General features: G+C 35.6%; 1 protein-coding gene across 1 annotated transcript in view; it reads right to left on the bottom strand.

Moving 5' to 3' along the window:
* MIB1 (MIB E3 ubiquitin protein ligase 1) overlaps positions 1-15,865 on the bottom strand; it is a 137,336-nt gene that overhangs the window by 20,113 nt on the left and 101,358 nt on the right. Inside the window, exons 13-16 of the mRNA XM_072829008.1 lie at positions 10,403-10,535; positions 6,819-6,905; positions 4,914-5,075; positions 1,149-1,330 (exon numbers count right to left, since the gene is read on the bottom strand). Coding sequence (XP_072685109.1) covers positions 1,149-1,330; positions 4,914-5,075; positions 6,819-6,905; positions 10,403-10,535 — 564 coding nt within the window. The remainder of the gene's footprint in view (positions 1-1,148; positions 1,331-4,913; positions 5,076-6,818; positions 6,906-10,402; positions 10,536-15,865) is intronic.

Here is a 15,865-nt window from a genome sequence, read left to right as displayed (position 1 = left end):
CAGCTATAAAAAGGGGATACGATTTTACGATTTCTACCACAATCTTCAGAAACTCACGAATACCCATGCATGCACACGCAAAGGGACTTTATCTTATACACCGGTTAGTTATTACTGCAGAAATTATAGTGGATTCTATATTTTTTGATGCACACTGACATTTTGTAATAGGATTTTATGTTCCTTAAGGATACACTTAGAGAAATACATATACCTCATTATGTTAATTTTCCCATTAACACAGCTCTATGTATGGATTCCAAAGAGAAGCCATTTATCACTATACCCAAATTATAAAAGAGGCAAGAAACACAAGATTAAAGGACAACTACTGAAATGTTCAGTGACAAGAACCAAGTAGAAAGGGCAATAATAGATACACAGTACCATTTAGATTAAAAAAAAAAAATGTAACGAAATATACATCTTTGTATGTCTACAGTATCTCATAAGAAAATCAGTTGCATTATAAATAACTAAAATCACTGATATATTTTACTTTTAGAAAAGAAGACAAGTATGAAATCATTTTTAGAGACAACTCTATGAGGAATTGGTTCTTTCTTTCTTTTTTTTTTTAATTTCTTTTTATTGAGTTCAATTTGCCAACATATAGCATTACACCCAGTGCTCATCCCATCAAGTGCCCCCCTCAGGAATTGGTTCTTTCATGTGTTCATTCTTTCAAATTCTTTCAATCCTTCAGTGATACTTAAGTGAATACCTGTCAGGCAATGTGCAGTGTGCTAGAATTACTAAATTATCACAGGGTTTTTGTAAGATACACCTTACTGGTAAGCATGTAAAAAAGTCTATTAAAAGTTTTAAATACATCTAACATTAATCACAGCAACTTCACTAGTAAGGCTTTTTCTTATAAATTCCTCTAATATGTAGGAGTACTGGAAGATCAAACTGGTTTAGAAAAGTTTCTTAGCATTTATTATGCATAAAACATCATATTCAGTAATGTAGAAAATACCACATAAGAGACATAGTGCCTGTAGGAAAATTTTTAAGGAAGAAAGTGTCAACACAAAGATGATGAGCAAAGACAAAGACATTTTCAAGTAATCAAGTCCTCCATTATGAAACCACATGGTACTTTATACAGAGAGAATATTTTTATGATAATAAATGATACAAACCTGACTTTTTCCTTATGACACTTTGCCAGTGCTTTGCAGAGACTTGGATCAGGACAGAGATCAAGCGGCGATTGACCTTTCTTATTTCGAATGCTAAGATCAGCACCATTGGCAGCCAAAAAACAGGCAATAGACGCTGCACTCTTCTTCTCTGCCCCCTGGGTACCAAGTCCCATTATTAACTGAAATCAAATGAAAAGAGTCATGATTTTCTCCTTGAGAATCAATTCTCACCACCAAATATGTGTGTGCATGTATTATACAAAATAGACACATTATTATACAAAAATACATGTCTGGAAAGAACTAATGGCTTACGCAGATATGGTGGGCCTTTATGAGTTGCAGTCCTAATATCTATTCCCCTCTTCACTCCAGTTTTCTCAGGTATATAGCTTGAGAACTCTCTAGTTTTACAGGTGGACCAAAAAAGGCTAAGGCCAGTCAGATATCCACCTCATCTATGTGATTAGTTCAGGGATGACAAAATCAGGTCAATTAGGCCAATAAGACCCTAGAACAGGACTTCTGATGGACATATTGAGGAAATAGTAGTCCCTTCTCTCTCTCTCTCTCTATTTATTTATTCATTCATGAGACACACACACACACAGAGGCAAAGACATAGGCAGAGGGAGAAGCAGGCTTCCTGCAAGGAGCCCAATGTGGAACTTGATCCCAGGACCCCGTGATCATATCCTGAGCTGAAGGCAGATGCTCAACTGCTGAGCCACCCAGGCATCCCAGTAGTCCCTTCTCTACTCAATTTAGCTCTGGAGGTGCTAATAACGAACATGAAATAGTAAGAGGAGAGATGAGAGAGAAATGAGGCTTAGTTCCTTGGTTCCAATACCAAGGAACTGAGCCAAGAAATGGAAGAGGAAATAAAGCAGGTTCTGATGTCATATGAGCTACTGATTCAAACATGTTCTCAAACATCCATAGAGCATCTACAATGGACCAACTACTACTTTTAGCACTTTCTATGAATTCACTCATTTAATCTTTACAATAACTATATGGAGGTAATTATTCCACTCCCTTATAAAATGAGAAAGGAGGCACACAGGAGTTAAGAGAATTTACCAATGGTTATATAGAAAGGCAGCAATTCTAAAACACCTTGGTCTCAGAGCCCCTTCACATTCTTAAAAATGATTCTAAAATTCACATGGAAAGGTGAAAGACTTAGAATACTCAAATGACCTTGAAAAAGGAGAAAAAAGTTGGAGGACTTTTACCTGAATTGAATGATTATTATAAAGCTAAAGTAATAAAGACAGAGGGTTGGTATCACATAGTTAAAGACACAGATTAAAAGAATACAGGATCCAGGAAGGCTCACATATACGGTTAACTGATTTGTAATAAAGGCACAACAGGCAACTCAGTAGAAAAGGTCTTTTCAACAAATGGTGGTCAAATAACTGGAATATCCATAAGACAAAAAATGAACTCGTATTCATACTTCATACCATATATAAAAATTAAATGAGGGACGCCTGGGTGGCTCAGTGGTTTAGTGTCTGCCTTTGGCTTAAGGTGTGATCCTGGGGTCCTGGAATCAAGTCCCACATCGGGTTTCCTGCATGGAGCCTGCTTCTCCCTCTGCCTGTGTCTCTACCTCTCTCTCTCTGTCTTTCATGAGTAAATGAAATAAAATAAAAATTAACTCCGAATGAAACACAGTCTGATGTTAAGACCTAAATGTGAGACAGAATCCAACAAAATGCTAGAGAACACAGGTAGCAAACTCTTTGATCTCGGCCACAGCAACTTCTTGCTAGACATGTCTCCAGAGTCAAGGGAAACAAAAACAAAAATGAACTACTAGGACTTCATGAGGACAAAAAGCTTTTGCACAGCAAGGGAAACCATCAACCAAACTAAACGGCAATCTACCAAATGGGAGAAGATACTTGCAAATGACAAAGGGCTAGCATCCAAAATCTATAAAGAATTCATCAAATTCAACATTAAAAAAATAAAAAAATCCAGTTAAGAAATGAGCAGAAGACATGAACAGACATTTCTCCGAAGACAAATGGCCAACAACATGAAAAAAAGGCTCAAATCAGGCATTATCAGGGAAATACAAATCAAAACCACAATGAGATACTACCTCACACCCGTCAGAATGGCTAAAATTAACAAGTCAAGAGACAAGAGTTGTTGGTGAGGATGTGGATAAAGACAGAACTTTCTTACACTGCTGGGGGGAATGCAAACTGGTACAGCCACTCTGGAAAAACAGCAGGAGGTTCCTCAAAAAGTTAAAAATACAACTACCCTATGACCCAACAAGTGCACTACTAGGTATCTATCCGAAGGATGCAAACATAGTGCAAAGGGGCACCTATACCCCAATATTTATAACAGCAATGTCCATTAGAGCCAAGCTATGGAAAAAGCCCAGATGTCCATCGATGGAAAAATGGATAAAGATGATGCAGTGTGTATACAAACACAAACACAAACACACACACACACACACACACACACACACAATGTAATATTACTCAGCCATCAATAAGAATGAAATCTTGCCACTTGAAACGGCCTGGCTAGAACTAGAGGGTATTATGCTAAGTGAAGTAAGTCAGTCAGAGAAAGACAAGTACTGCATGATTTCACTTATATGTAGAATTTAAGAAACAAAACTGATGAACACAGGTGAAGGGTAGGAAAAATAAAATAGGTTAAAAACAGAGAGACAAACCATAGGAGACTCTGAACTATTATAGAGAACAAACTGTGGATTGCTGGAGGGGAAAAGGGTAGAAGGATGGAATAAACTGGGTGATGGGCATTAAGGAGGGCACTTGATGTAAGGAGCACAGGTGTTTATAGAAGACTGACAAATCACTAAATTCTACCCTGAAATTAATGATATACTATATGTTAACTTGATTTCAAAAGGAAAAAAAAAGAATCATAGTTCTAAATGTAACAGCTAAAACTTAATAAACTTCTAGTACAAAAGAGGAGAAAACCTTAGTGATCTGGGTTTAGCAAAGATTTTTCAGAAAGGACACAAAACACAAACAATGAAAGAAAAATTTATAAATCAGACTTCATCAAAATTAAGAATTTCTGGGGATACCTAGGTGGCTCAGCGGTTAAGCGCCTGCTTCAGCTCAGGGCGTGATCCTGAAGTCCCGGGACCGAGTCTACATCAGGCTCCCTGTATGGAGCCTGCTTCTCCCTCTGCCTATTCTCTGCCACCCGCCCTGTGTCTCTCATGAATAAATAAAATCTTAAAAAAAAAAAAAAAAAGAATTTCTGCTCTTCCAAAAACACTATTGTAAGAATGAAAAGACAAGCCAGATGAGGAGAAAATATGTGCAAATCCCGTATCTGATACAGAATTTGAATTCAGACTCTTAAATCTCAATAGTAAGAAATCAGTTCAACAATGCACAAAAAATGTGAACAGATACCTCATCAAATACATATGACTGACAAGCAAGTGAAAAGATGTTCAATATCAATGACTGCTGAGTCATTAGGGAAATGTAAATCAAAACCCCAACATACCACTGCACACCCATATAAATGGCTAAAGTTAAAAAATAACCAAACAACTTTCAATAGAATTAGAAACAATATACTCAGAATTAACTATTACTTAGTCCATAAACTAAGTTTCTACATATGCAGTTCTAATAAAATATTTTATCAGAAACAGATTAAATTAACCACAAATATAGAAATTGCATTAAAAGATACTTCCAGTAGTACAGAATTAAAGATTAATTTACTCACTGTGTTTTTGGATGGTTCCCATGCAGCATCTACCTTCCCCACATCTTGCATATCTTGGAGCTGACGCAGCTGAGACAAGGTATGATGCCTCAGAGCTTCATGCAAAGGAGTATCCCCATCCTTATCCTGAATATCTAATTTGGCACCTGCACGGACCAAAAGCTAAAAGAGAAAGACATCTTATTTTGCTAAGGTCTCTCTGGCCGATAAGAAATTACTACATATTTAAAGTAACAAAGACAAAATCAGAGAGGGAGACAAACCATAAGAGGCTCTTAACTATAGGAAACGAACTGAGGGTTACTGGGGGGGGAGGGGTTAGGGGATGAGGTAACTATGTGATGGATATTAAGGTGGGCACTTGATGGAATGAGCACTGGGTGTTATATACAACTGATAAATCATTGAACTCCACCTCTGAAACTAATAATACACGATATGTTATTTAATTGAATTTAAATAAAATAAATTTTGATAAATAAAGTAACACTGACAGATCCCTGGCCCTACCTGAAGGTAGTGATCTCAGAGTCGTGGGTCTACTTAGGATTCATTCTCCCTCTCCCTGGACCCCTGCTTCCCCTGCTCGCTCTAGCTCTCTCTCAAAGGAATAAATAAAATTTGTAATAATAAATACATCTTTAAAAATTAAAAAGATTTTGTCAAGTAATTTCTACACCCAATGTGGGGCTCAAATCCACAACCCCAAAATCAAAAGTTTCATGCTCTACTGACTGAGCCAGCCATTATCCCCCCTTTTTCTCCTTTTAATTGCAGATATGTGAATTGGGATATTTTAAGTACTTCCAATAGGACCAAATCGTAAATGTTCACAATTCTACTACTACTTAAAGATATTAACTTATTTCAAGCAAGTTATTTATTCTATTCTCTTTGTGGTTAATTTTCTCCAAATGTAGAGTCATAAGGAAAGTCAAAAAATCACAGATAAATGAAAATATTTTTAGCAAGAAGAATTTTAGGTAACAATGTGAAGTGTGTGCTAAACTACTGAGGTATTGATATAACTCAAAAATATCTTAATAAATATAACTTTATATTTAAGACTTTACTTATAGTGCTTTATTGATTTTCCTAATCCTTTCTACAAATGCTGTCACAGAGTTTTAAAAAAACACAACAGAAGACAATCTCAAGCATATGGTCTTACCTGTCTTGGCAAATTATCATTTGTTGGTGGTTTTCCTTTTTTTTACTTTGTTCCCAAAAGTTTACATAAAATGTCACTCTAGGACAGTGTTTCTCAAATTTGAACATGCATGAGAATTACCTGGAGGACTTGTTAAACCACAGATTGCTAGTTCCCACCCCTGGAGGTTCTGATTTGGTCGGTCTGAGGTGGGGCCCAAGAATTTTCTACCAAGGTCCCAGGTGATGCTGATGCTGCTGGTTCAGCTTCTAAACTTTAAGAATCACTGCTCTACAAAAAAATTTTAAACCGATAATCTTTCAAATATTTTCTCTGGAATATCAGATTAGTCAAATAAAAATATGTATTTCAGTTTTTTTGGAATCTGTGCAGTAAACGTCCAACCTAAGCTTTTAATTATAGTGCACTCTCAATTACACAAATTAAGAGGAAATGTACTTTTTAAAAGCCAGTTTATATGTTACCATGAAATTCTCTGATTTAATATTTTGGGAAGTCGCAAGTCTGGCAACAAAATTATACAACAGACCTTGAATATCAGTTTTAAGATTTTTTCCCCTATTATAAATTAAAAACTCTTTACCCAACTAATACAAAATATTAGCCTAAAATCATAATTTTTACAACCAACTATGCTTTTTGAAAGATCTAACCATGTATAATTTTCAAGACCTTCTAGAAATCTGTCTAAAAACATAACTATCAGGTAAGATTCTTCTTAGTAAATACTTTACCCTCACAATCTGGGTGTGCTGTCGTTCAACAGCAAGGTGTAGGGCAGTCTGTTGGTTCACATTCTGGATATCCAGATTAGCATTACCCTGAAAAAGAAGAATGAAGTTTACATACTCAAAATTTGACAACCCTGGACACTAAAACTGTAACTCTTCATTAGGAATAAACAACACAGAACACTGTTGACCACTCTCCTCCCTTCTAGCTACAGCAACATTGTTCTCATAACAGTAGCTGGCGATACAGCAAGAATTAGATGGGGCAATAAACTTTCTGAGATAGAACAGCAAGTTTACAATAATTACTTATTATGGTGACTCTATCTAGGAACAGTTAAAAAACAAAGTTCAGTACAGAGCTCAAACACATCTCCCTCTCAATCTCCATTATATAGCAACAGAGGTAATTACCTCCTTTTCATTGTAAATAATATTTCCTGAAGTTCTATTAGTGAGTCTTCATATTGGATTTAGATTTACTTTAATGACCTAATAAGGTCACCTCCTCTTGCTGCATGACTGAGCTCTTATTCAGTGAAAAGGAACTTCGCTGGAGGGTGAGAAGACAATGCTTAATTAGTACATAAAAATACTTACTAAAGGGAAAGCACAATGTCCTACCAGGGTCCTGGGATAGTCAAAGCACTATTTGAGAACAGTTGATGCCAAGGACAGAGGAAAGGAACTGAAAAGCAAAAGTCCTAAACTTATTGGCACAAGGGGACCTAGAGCTTCTAGAACTTAAGAGGCATTCTGCTATTTCATGATCATTTCCTCGACTCTAACACAGTCATAGTGCAACTTATTTCACAGGGTCAATATGATGATGGGATTAAGGGTGGGCTGCCTCAAAATAATCCCACTTTGGTATATTGATTATTTTGTATTAAAGTTACTTAAGAAATAGCCAGAGCAAGGACACTCTGACCTTCCTTCGTTCCCCTGAAAGCAGAAAATAAATTCCCCATGTGAAGGCTATCCTTTCTGCATCTGGAGGGTAGAGGGCATCCTTATTGCCAGAGATTAAGAAATTAAGGACCAAGAATTACTATCTAAACTTTGTTACTTCATTTATTTATTTGCTAACCCAAGTGCAAACCCCTTTGTGTATTCTCCACAAATTATTATTTGTTTAAAAGGTATAAAAAGTTGCCTCACTTTGGAGAGTCTCATATTTTTCTGAGCTCCCACGTATACAAAATTAAATGTGTTTTTCTCCTATTGTTATGTGTCATGTCAATTTAATTATTAGACCAGCCAAAGAACCTAGAACAGAAGAAAGAAAAAATTTTCCCCCCCTCCAGTAAAGATTCAGAAAAAAAGCATGTAAAACCACCCTATATACAATGTCTTGTGTACTAATTTTAAAAATTAAATTAAGAAAAGGGCTACAGATCCGTAAGATAAACTTTATCATTCTGTTTACATCTTACAACCATTCATGCCCTCTGAATACAACTCTGAAACCCGACCTGTGCCCTTGTTTGGGGTATTAGGTAGAGTTGAAACTCCAATAATGCTATGACATATTCTGGAAGATTGGAGTTTCTGATTTGTTTTTATTATTTATGTTTCTCTGGGTGTCATCAGGAAGAACTTGATCTCAGCTTGTTTTCTTACCATGCCTGTTCTCATTAAATGCACAAAGTGAGAGATTTTCTTTTTTAAGTTCCTGAACTTTTCCATCATTAGATTTTCCAAAGTAGTATTCACTGTACGGAGGTACTTTAATTCCTTTATCTAGAGAGTAGTTCATGAACATCGGGCCCACTTTCAGTTTGAGGTTATTACATGTAAAGCTGCTAAAAATATTGTGCACTAAAGTATTTGTGAGGAAATATGTCCTCAGTTCTCTTGAGTACATACCTAGAGGGGGGCTACCAGGTTGCATAGTAAATACATGCATAATTTTATTAAGAACTGCCAAAACTTTCAAACTTTCAAAGTGGCTCTAAAAAATACCAGCAATGTCTGAATTCTAATTGCTCCACATCCCAACCAACATTTGGTTAATCTTAGTTATTTTCATTGATAGTAGTAGTACTAGAAGCAGATTAGTAGTATTTCACTGTGGTTGTAATTTCTAATATGTGATTATTGAAACAAAATCACAGGAAATATGGTCAACATCAAAAAATAACTATTTCCATTTATTTGTAATATACAATTAGAAACTGAAAATTCAAACAATACAATTTACAACAGCATGAAAGAAACGAGTTAAGATATATCTGGGGGGAAAAAAGGTTCAATCTAAAATGTGCAGTGCAACCAGAATGTCAAGACTTTTTAATGGAAACTAGTAATCCGATTCTAAAATTTATAGGGACATTCAAAAATCTAAAATATCGAAGTAACTCTCAGAAAAAAGAACAAAGAACAAAGTTGGAAGAGTTACTTTAACGGATCTCAAGACCTAATTAAAAACAATAATCAAGACAGTGTGACACTGGCATATTGTCAGTTATCTGTATTTTGCATTGAAACGGAAATTATCACAATTAACAATACTTTAAGAATAGTAACCTTAATAATAATAAAAGGCTTATTAGTCAATGGTACTGGTGACAGATGATAGCTACACTTGGGGTGAGCAAAGCATAATGAATAGCATCCAAATGGTCAAATCACTATGCTGCTGTACACCTGAAACTAATGAAACACTGTGTGTCAGCTATACTTCAATGTGATGCTAATCACACATAATGAACAATTTACTAAATGTTCCTGCTATTTCATCTTCTTAACTAGACTAAGTTCTGTGAATCAGAGATCACAGATAATTCTTTGGTAACTTCAGTGCTTCTATATGGCATATGCTTCATTGAAGTATTTAAAAATTTTGCTGAAAAACTAAAACATCATAAAACTATAGTAAATAGGGATCCCTGGGTGGCGTAGCGGTTTGGCACCTGCTTTTAGCCCAGGGCGCAATCCTGGAGACCCGGGATCGAATCCCACGTCCGGCTCCCGGTGCATGGAGCCTGCTTCTCCCTCTTCCTGTGTCTCTGCCTCTCTCTCTCTCTCTCTGACTATCATAAATAAATAAAAAAAAAATTGAAAAAAAAAAAAACTATAGTAAATAAATTCCCCCAAAATCCAATCTCATAAAAATCTGGTGTCATCTTATTTCAAAGATGAATCAAATGACTGAAGTGAACCTGCTGCTATCCAGTCATAGATTCCTGGAGTCCAGCAGTAGGCATGAACTGAATCCCCAGGTCCTGGCTGTAGCCTGGAGTTATCTGACAGCAACTGGCCACACTAGCTTAGATACCAACATAATGGTTCTTGGCCTTATGGCTGATGGATACTTCTAACAACAGTGGTAGCGATTCTGGAAAATCACTTATGCCTATTTCATGGAACCAATCTAGGAACACTGTAGAAGGGAATAATCGGGCTACACACACACAGACCACTACCCTCCATTTAAAAGTGTTAGGCAGAAGAATGGAGTGCACCATATCTGAATTTCCATAATCATGGGATTTTACTATAACCTATCAATAGGTAGTTGATGAAGTAATAAACAAATGGCAACGGTCCAAAATTGTTAAAAATTATGGCACAGCTTTTCCTACCTGATGTACCAACAGTTCAGCCACTTCTACATGATTGTTTAGCGCAGCCAGATGTAAGGCAGTATAACCATCATCTTTCTTCTCATCCACAATCCATGGTCTTGGTAATTTAGACAGTAAAACACGCATTGCACTGAAAGTCAAGTTTACATGATTTTGAGATTTACATAATTTGATATTTAATTAAATATTTCACTATTTTCTTTAGAAAAAATGTTCAAAGAAAACTTCTGAAATCAAATAAAAACATTCTTCTTTAAAGAAAATTATGCACTGAGAGAAACATGAATTGTATTTTTTTCTAAATCTCTAATGTGCAGCTTTTTGATGCTTTAGGAGGTAAAGAAACTATCACCATTTAGGGAATAGAATCAAACTAGAATAGGAGTGTGTTACAAAAGGAAAAACCTAATGAGAGAAAAAAAAAAAAAGGAGAAAGAAATAGATCCAAACAAGGACAATTTATGGTCTTGTGGAAACTCTTAGGTTCAACTTGAATATTATCTATTAATGAAAGAGTAAATAAAGAAAAGCCAGGTTAACAACAACAAAGTAGGAATAATAGTGATAAAAAGACAAATTTCATGTAACTGGTAGATTATCATGAACTGTAGTTAAAAATCTGATATATATCATTTAGCAATGCTAAATCCAGTTGGTATCAAAACACACAAAATGGTAATTACAATATTTAAAATTTTGGGATCAATAACAACATATTTCCAGAGCAAGAAAGTTATTCTAAAGAACATCAAAAAGTAAAGCATAAAAGAGGAGGAGAAGTCATTATCAAGAAGTGATGCTTCTTCAAAAAATAAACTATTGGGACTACATCAAAATAAACTTTGCACAGCAAAGGAAACTATCAACAAAACAAAAAGGCAACCTCCTCAATGGGAGAAGATATATGCAAATGATATATCTGAGAAGAGATTAATATCCAAAATATGTGAAGAATTTACACAACACCAAAAAAAAACAATTTGATCAAAAAAATGGGCAGAGGACCTGAACATTTTTCAGGTCCATAACTTTCCAAAGAAGTCATACAGATGGCCAACAGACATATGAAAAGATGTTCAACATTACTAATCATCAGGGAAATGTAAATGAAAACCACAATGAGACATCACTTTATACCCGTCAGAATGGCTAAAATCAGAGACAAGAAATAACGTGTTGGTGAGGAGGTAGGAAAAAAGGAACCCTCTAGTGTACTGCTGGTGGGAATATAAATTTGTACGGCCAGTGTGGAAAAAAATATGTTCTTCAAAAAATTAAAAATAAAAGCATCATATGATCCAGTAATTCCACTACAAGGTATTTACCCAAAGAAAACAAAAACACTAATTCAAAAACATACATACATTCCTGTTGCAGTAAACAGTACACTCCTGTTTACTGCAACATTACTTACAAGAGCCAAGATATGGAAGCAATCCAAGTGTCCACTGACAGATAAAATGGATAAAGAAGATGTGGTATATATACACAATGGAATATTACCCAGCCATAAAAGAAAAAAAGGATGAGGTCTTACCATCTGTGACAACAAGGATGGACCTAAAGGGTATTATGCTAAGGGAAATGAGTCAGGTAGAGAATACTACATGATTTAACTTACATGTCAAATCTAAAAAACAAATGAATACACAAACAGCAGAATCAGACTTATAAATACAGAGAATAAACTGATGGTTGCCAGAAGAGAGGGGAGTAGTTAGAGAGGGGGAGATACGGGCTTCCAGTTACTGGATGAATGAGTCACAAGGGTCAAAGGTACAGCATAGAGAATATAGTCAATGATATTTAATAGCACTGTATGGGGACAGATGGCAGCTACACTTGCGGTGAGCACAGCATAACATATAGAGACGTTCAACCACTATGCTGTACATGTGAAACTAAGTAACATCATATGTCAACTACACTCAACTAAAAAAAATTATTTTTAAAGAAATACCTAGCCCACTCCCAAAAAAGAAAAGTAAAATTAAAAGCAACTTTTCTTACCATATACCAGTAACTGCTTAACAGAAAGATTTTATGCAGAAAACTCATAACTTCGAAAAATCCTCCCTTAATATATGTATCCACTATTTTGTTTAAGACTGAGAAAATGACTACCCCTATAAAGAGTGTTGGACTTGGCATGGACCTGATATACACATATTAGACATTAGGGGTTTTCCCACTCCTAACAAAAGACATAAAAACTGAAACACTTTTAAATTTGTGCCAACAAGGCGGTGGAGGGGAGCAAGCATAATTACAAGTATTAAGCTTTACATCCAAAAATTATTAAAAAGCCTTTCTCTGCTATATTCATTTATTGTTTATGATAAATAAAATATAAAGGAACATGAAAACATAATAAATAAAATTGTGCCAACAGAGTATTAAAAGACAAGAAATGATAATAAGACACATATTCGGATAGTTTTTCTTAGGTGATACATATGAAAGATAAAATTTTGAAATAGAGAAATGTTACAAACATATGGAGAAATAGGCTGAAGATGTAGAGTAAGAGTGTATAAATGAAACTGTAAGCCTATAAAATGAGAATAAGGCCTAACAAGACCCAGAACATATTTCTTTAACATAATGGTCTATGAATCCCATGTAGGAAGCCCAAGAAATCTCTAAACAGTCTCTGGAAGATCCAAGTACTTTTTTTTTTTATGATTTTATTTATTTATTCATGAGAGACACACAGAGAGAGAAACAGGCAGCGGGAGAAGCAGGATCCATGCAGGGAGCCCGATCCAGGACTCGATCCCGGGTCTCTAGGATCACATCCTGGGCTGAAGGCGGCACTAAACCGCTAAGCCACCCGGGCTGCCCAGATCCAAGAACTTCTAAAACTGTATTCAAATTTGTAAGTTTACAGCTTTTGTCAGATTTTAAAATAGGTCTGTAACCCAAAGTATACAGAGTATCACAACTTAAATACAGCTTTTAGTGGTTGTTACTAAAGTCATAATCACTGCTTTGGGGTGACAAAATTATTTCAAAATCTATGGAAAAGTATGGACGTATCTATATGTCCCAGAGAAATGCACGTATCTATAGCTCCGCCTACAATTTTGAAAGCGTCTACAAACCCCTAAATCCCATTCGTGGATCTCACAGAAAGCTCAGGTTTCCTATTTTAGTTCGTTTACAGTAATTGTGAGTATTCTGATCTTCCTCCTTAAGTAGACTAAAATAAGATACTAGATATTGGGGTGCCTAGCTGGCTCAGTGGTAGAGTATGTGACTCTTAATCTCAGGGTTGTAAGTTGGAGCCCCACATTGGGTGATTACTTAAAAATAAAATCTTTAAAAAACGAGAGAGAGATAGTAGATACTATGTAACTTTGACTCAGATTCTTAACAGGGAAAAAACTGGTACCACATTGTACTACTGGATGTTTGGATTTGGCATAATCTTGGTGCCAAAACATTATCTAGAACTCTACACATATGTATGTAAGAAATGACTATGTAAGAAATGACCATGTAAGAAATGAACTTATAAGGCTTTTATGATTCTTTTGGAGAGTTTAGAAGATATAAGCAATAAATCACGCGGAAAAAAACTTTTATTAAAAATAAAGTGAAATCATAAGATAGTAAACACTTATTGATTTAAACAAAAACTGATAGGATTATGTTGAGAGAAATGGTGTAAGAGACAATGTCAATAGTTTTAAATCTTCATTTCTCATGACATGACATCAGTAGATATTATCTACAATTGATAAATTAGGAAAACTGCAGGATAAGCTGGAAGTTACTGAATAGGGAGGGTGTTGGGGGAAGCAAAGGGATGAAGAGGGATAAAGGAGAACACATTCTTTCATTATAAGCTTTGTAGTAGTATTTGACTTAGCTATGTATATATGTATCAGATTTTTAAAATTTAAGTCAAAACACTAGAATAATATTTAGGCTTACTATATTAACATCTTTTAACTTGCTACTTTAGTTCTTATAGCCAAACTATACAAATATGACGTAAGTTTTACATTATAAAGTGTGGTTCATGCTACTTTTACGAAGTTTTTTTTTTTTTTTTTTTTTTTAGTCACATTACTGAATATCCTTGAGAAGATGGTTCTTGTGAAACCATGTTTCCCACTATCTCGCATTCCTGTTTCGGAAGTACCTTCTCATATTATGCTGCCAATAACTCAGAGAAAAGAAAGGGAAAGAGGAGCAGTTTCCTTCTCTGAGCATAAGCTATCCACTGACATGTGGATGTCCAAGCCATCATAACTTGTCCTTCTGGGCTTGTATTTCCTAAGTGAACAAGTGAGAGAAAGCTGAAGTCTCTCAGAAAGAAGAGCCATGGCTCAGAAGGTTAGTAAGGCATTTAAACAGAAATAGAGACGTATTTTTGAAAACCTACTCTCTCTACTATCTCACTACCTTATGTCTTCTTGCCTTTTCCTCTCAGTACAAAATGTGTAAATGAACGGTCAGGGCAAAAGAAAGATGGTAATTCCAAGCTACTGTTACAAGTAACAAAAATGATCCCAGTCCCTTCTCGATTACATTCTATAAAGTAAATCAAATCCTTATACTAAAATGCAAAATTCAGATTTTCAGAGATCATGTTTTCACTTCAGAACCAATCCATTCTGTTAATTAGTCCTACTTCTGTGGGGTGGACAGTCTGAGGAGCCCATAATCCAACCAGGAAAGCCACGGTCAGCTATCCCCTGCAGTGCTGTAGTTCCTGAAGAGGAGACTTATGCTACAAGCACTCAAGTCCATAGAGTTGCTGAGATCAGGGTGTGACCAGTTCGACACATCAATAATTTGATTAAGTCAAAACTCTCACCTGTGGAGCACAGTGTATGAGATTTGGAGGTATTTTTCCTAATGCCCATACACTCTTCTTTATTTCTCAATCTAGTTGTTTTCCAAGAGGTTAAGGACATGGATGGTTTAAAGGTAAGATCTTACTACCAGTTAAGCAGGCATTTGTGAACAGTGCCAAAGAAGCATTAAGTTCCGGAACAACTAATAGTGGTGCCTAGCATAATCCCTGGCACATGGTAATACTCAAACGTTTGCTGAATGATGAACAAATGAGTTCTAAGAAGTAGAGGGGACAAGCAGCTGTCTACATTGGTATGTAGCAGTCAAATGGCACTGGGTCCATTTTTAGGGCCTGCCATGTTTTACAATCTTTCTTCAGAGACAGGCAATGTTTTCCAAATGAATCCAAGTAGCTGAAGTGTGGAGGCCTTACTATTAGAATTACTTAATGTAAAAACACATTAGAATCGCTGAATAGCACATATTAAGTGTTCAATAAATGCTTGCTAAATAAATTAATGAAACAATCCCTTAAATAATAAAGCCAGAATTCATAAAGGAATCTACTAAAAGTTGATCAATCCCAAGCAGAAGTTCTTTAGGGCATACTAAATGCAAACCAGTATGTGATATTCTATACATATTTTTGTT

This window comes from Canis lupus, chromosome 6, assembly GCF_048164855.1.
Source record: "Canis lupus baileyi chromosome 6, mCanLup2.hap1, whole genome shotgun sequence".
NCBI lineage: Eukaryota > Metazoa > Chordata > Mammalia > Carnivora > Canidae > Canis > Canis lupus.
The sequence above is the reverse complement of the archived record's forward strand: the minus strand, read 5'-3'. Positions and strand labels throughout refer to the sequence as shown.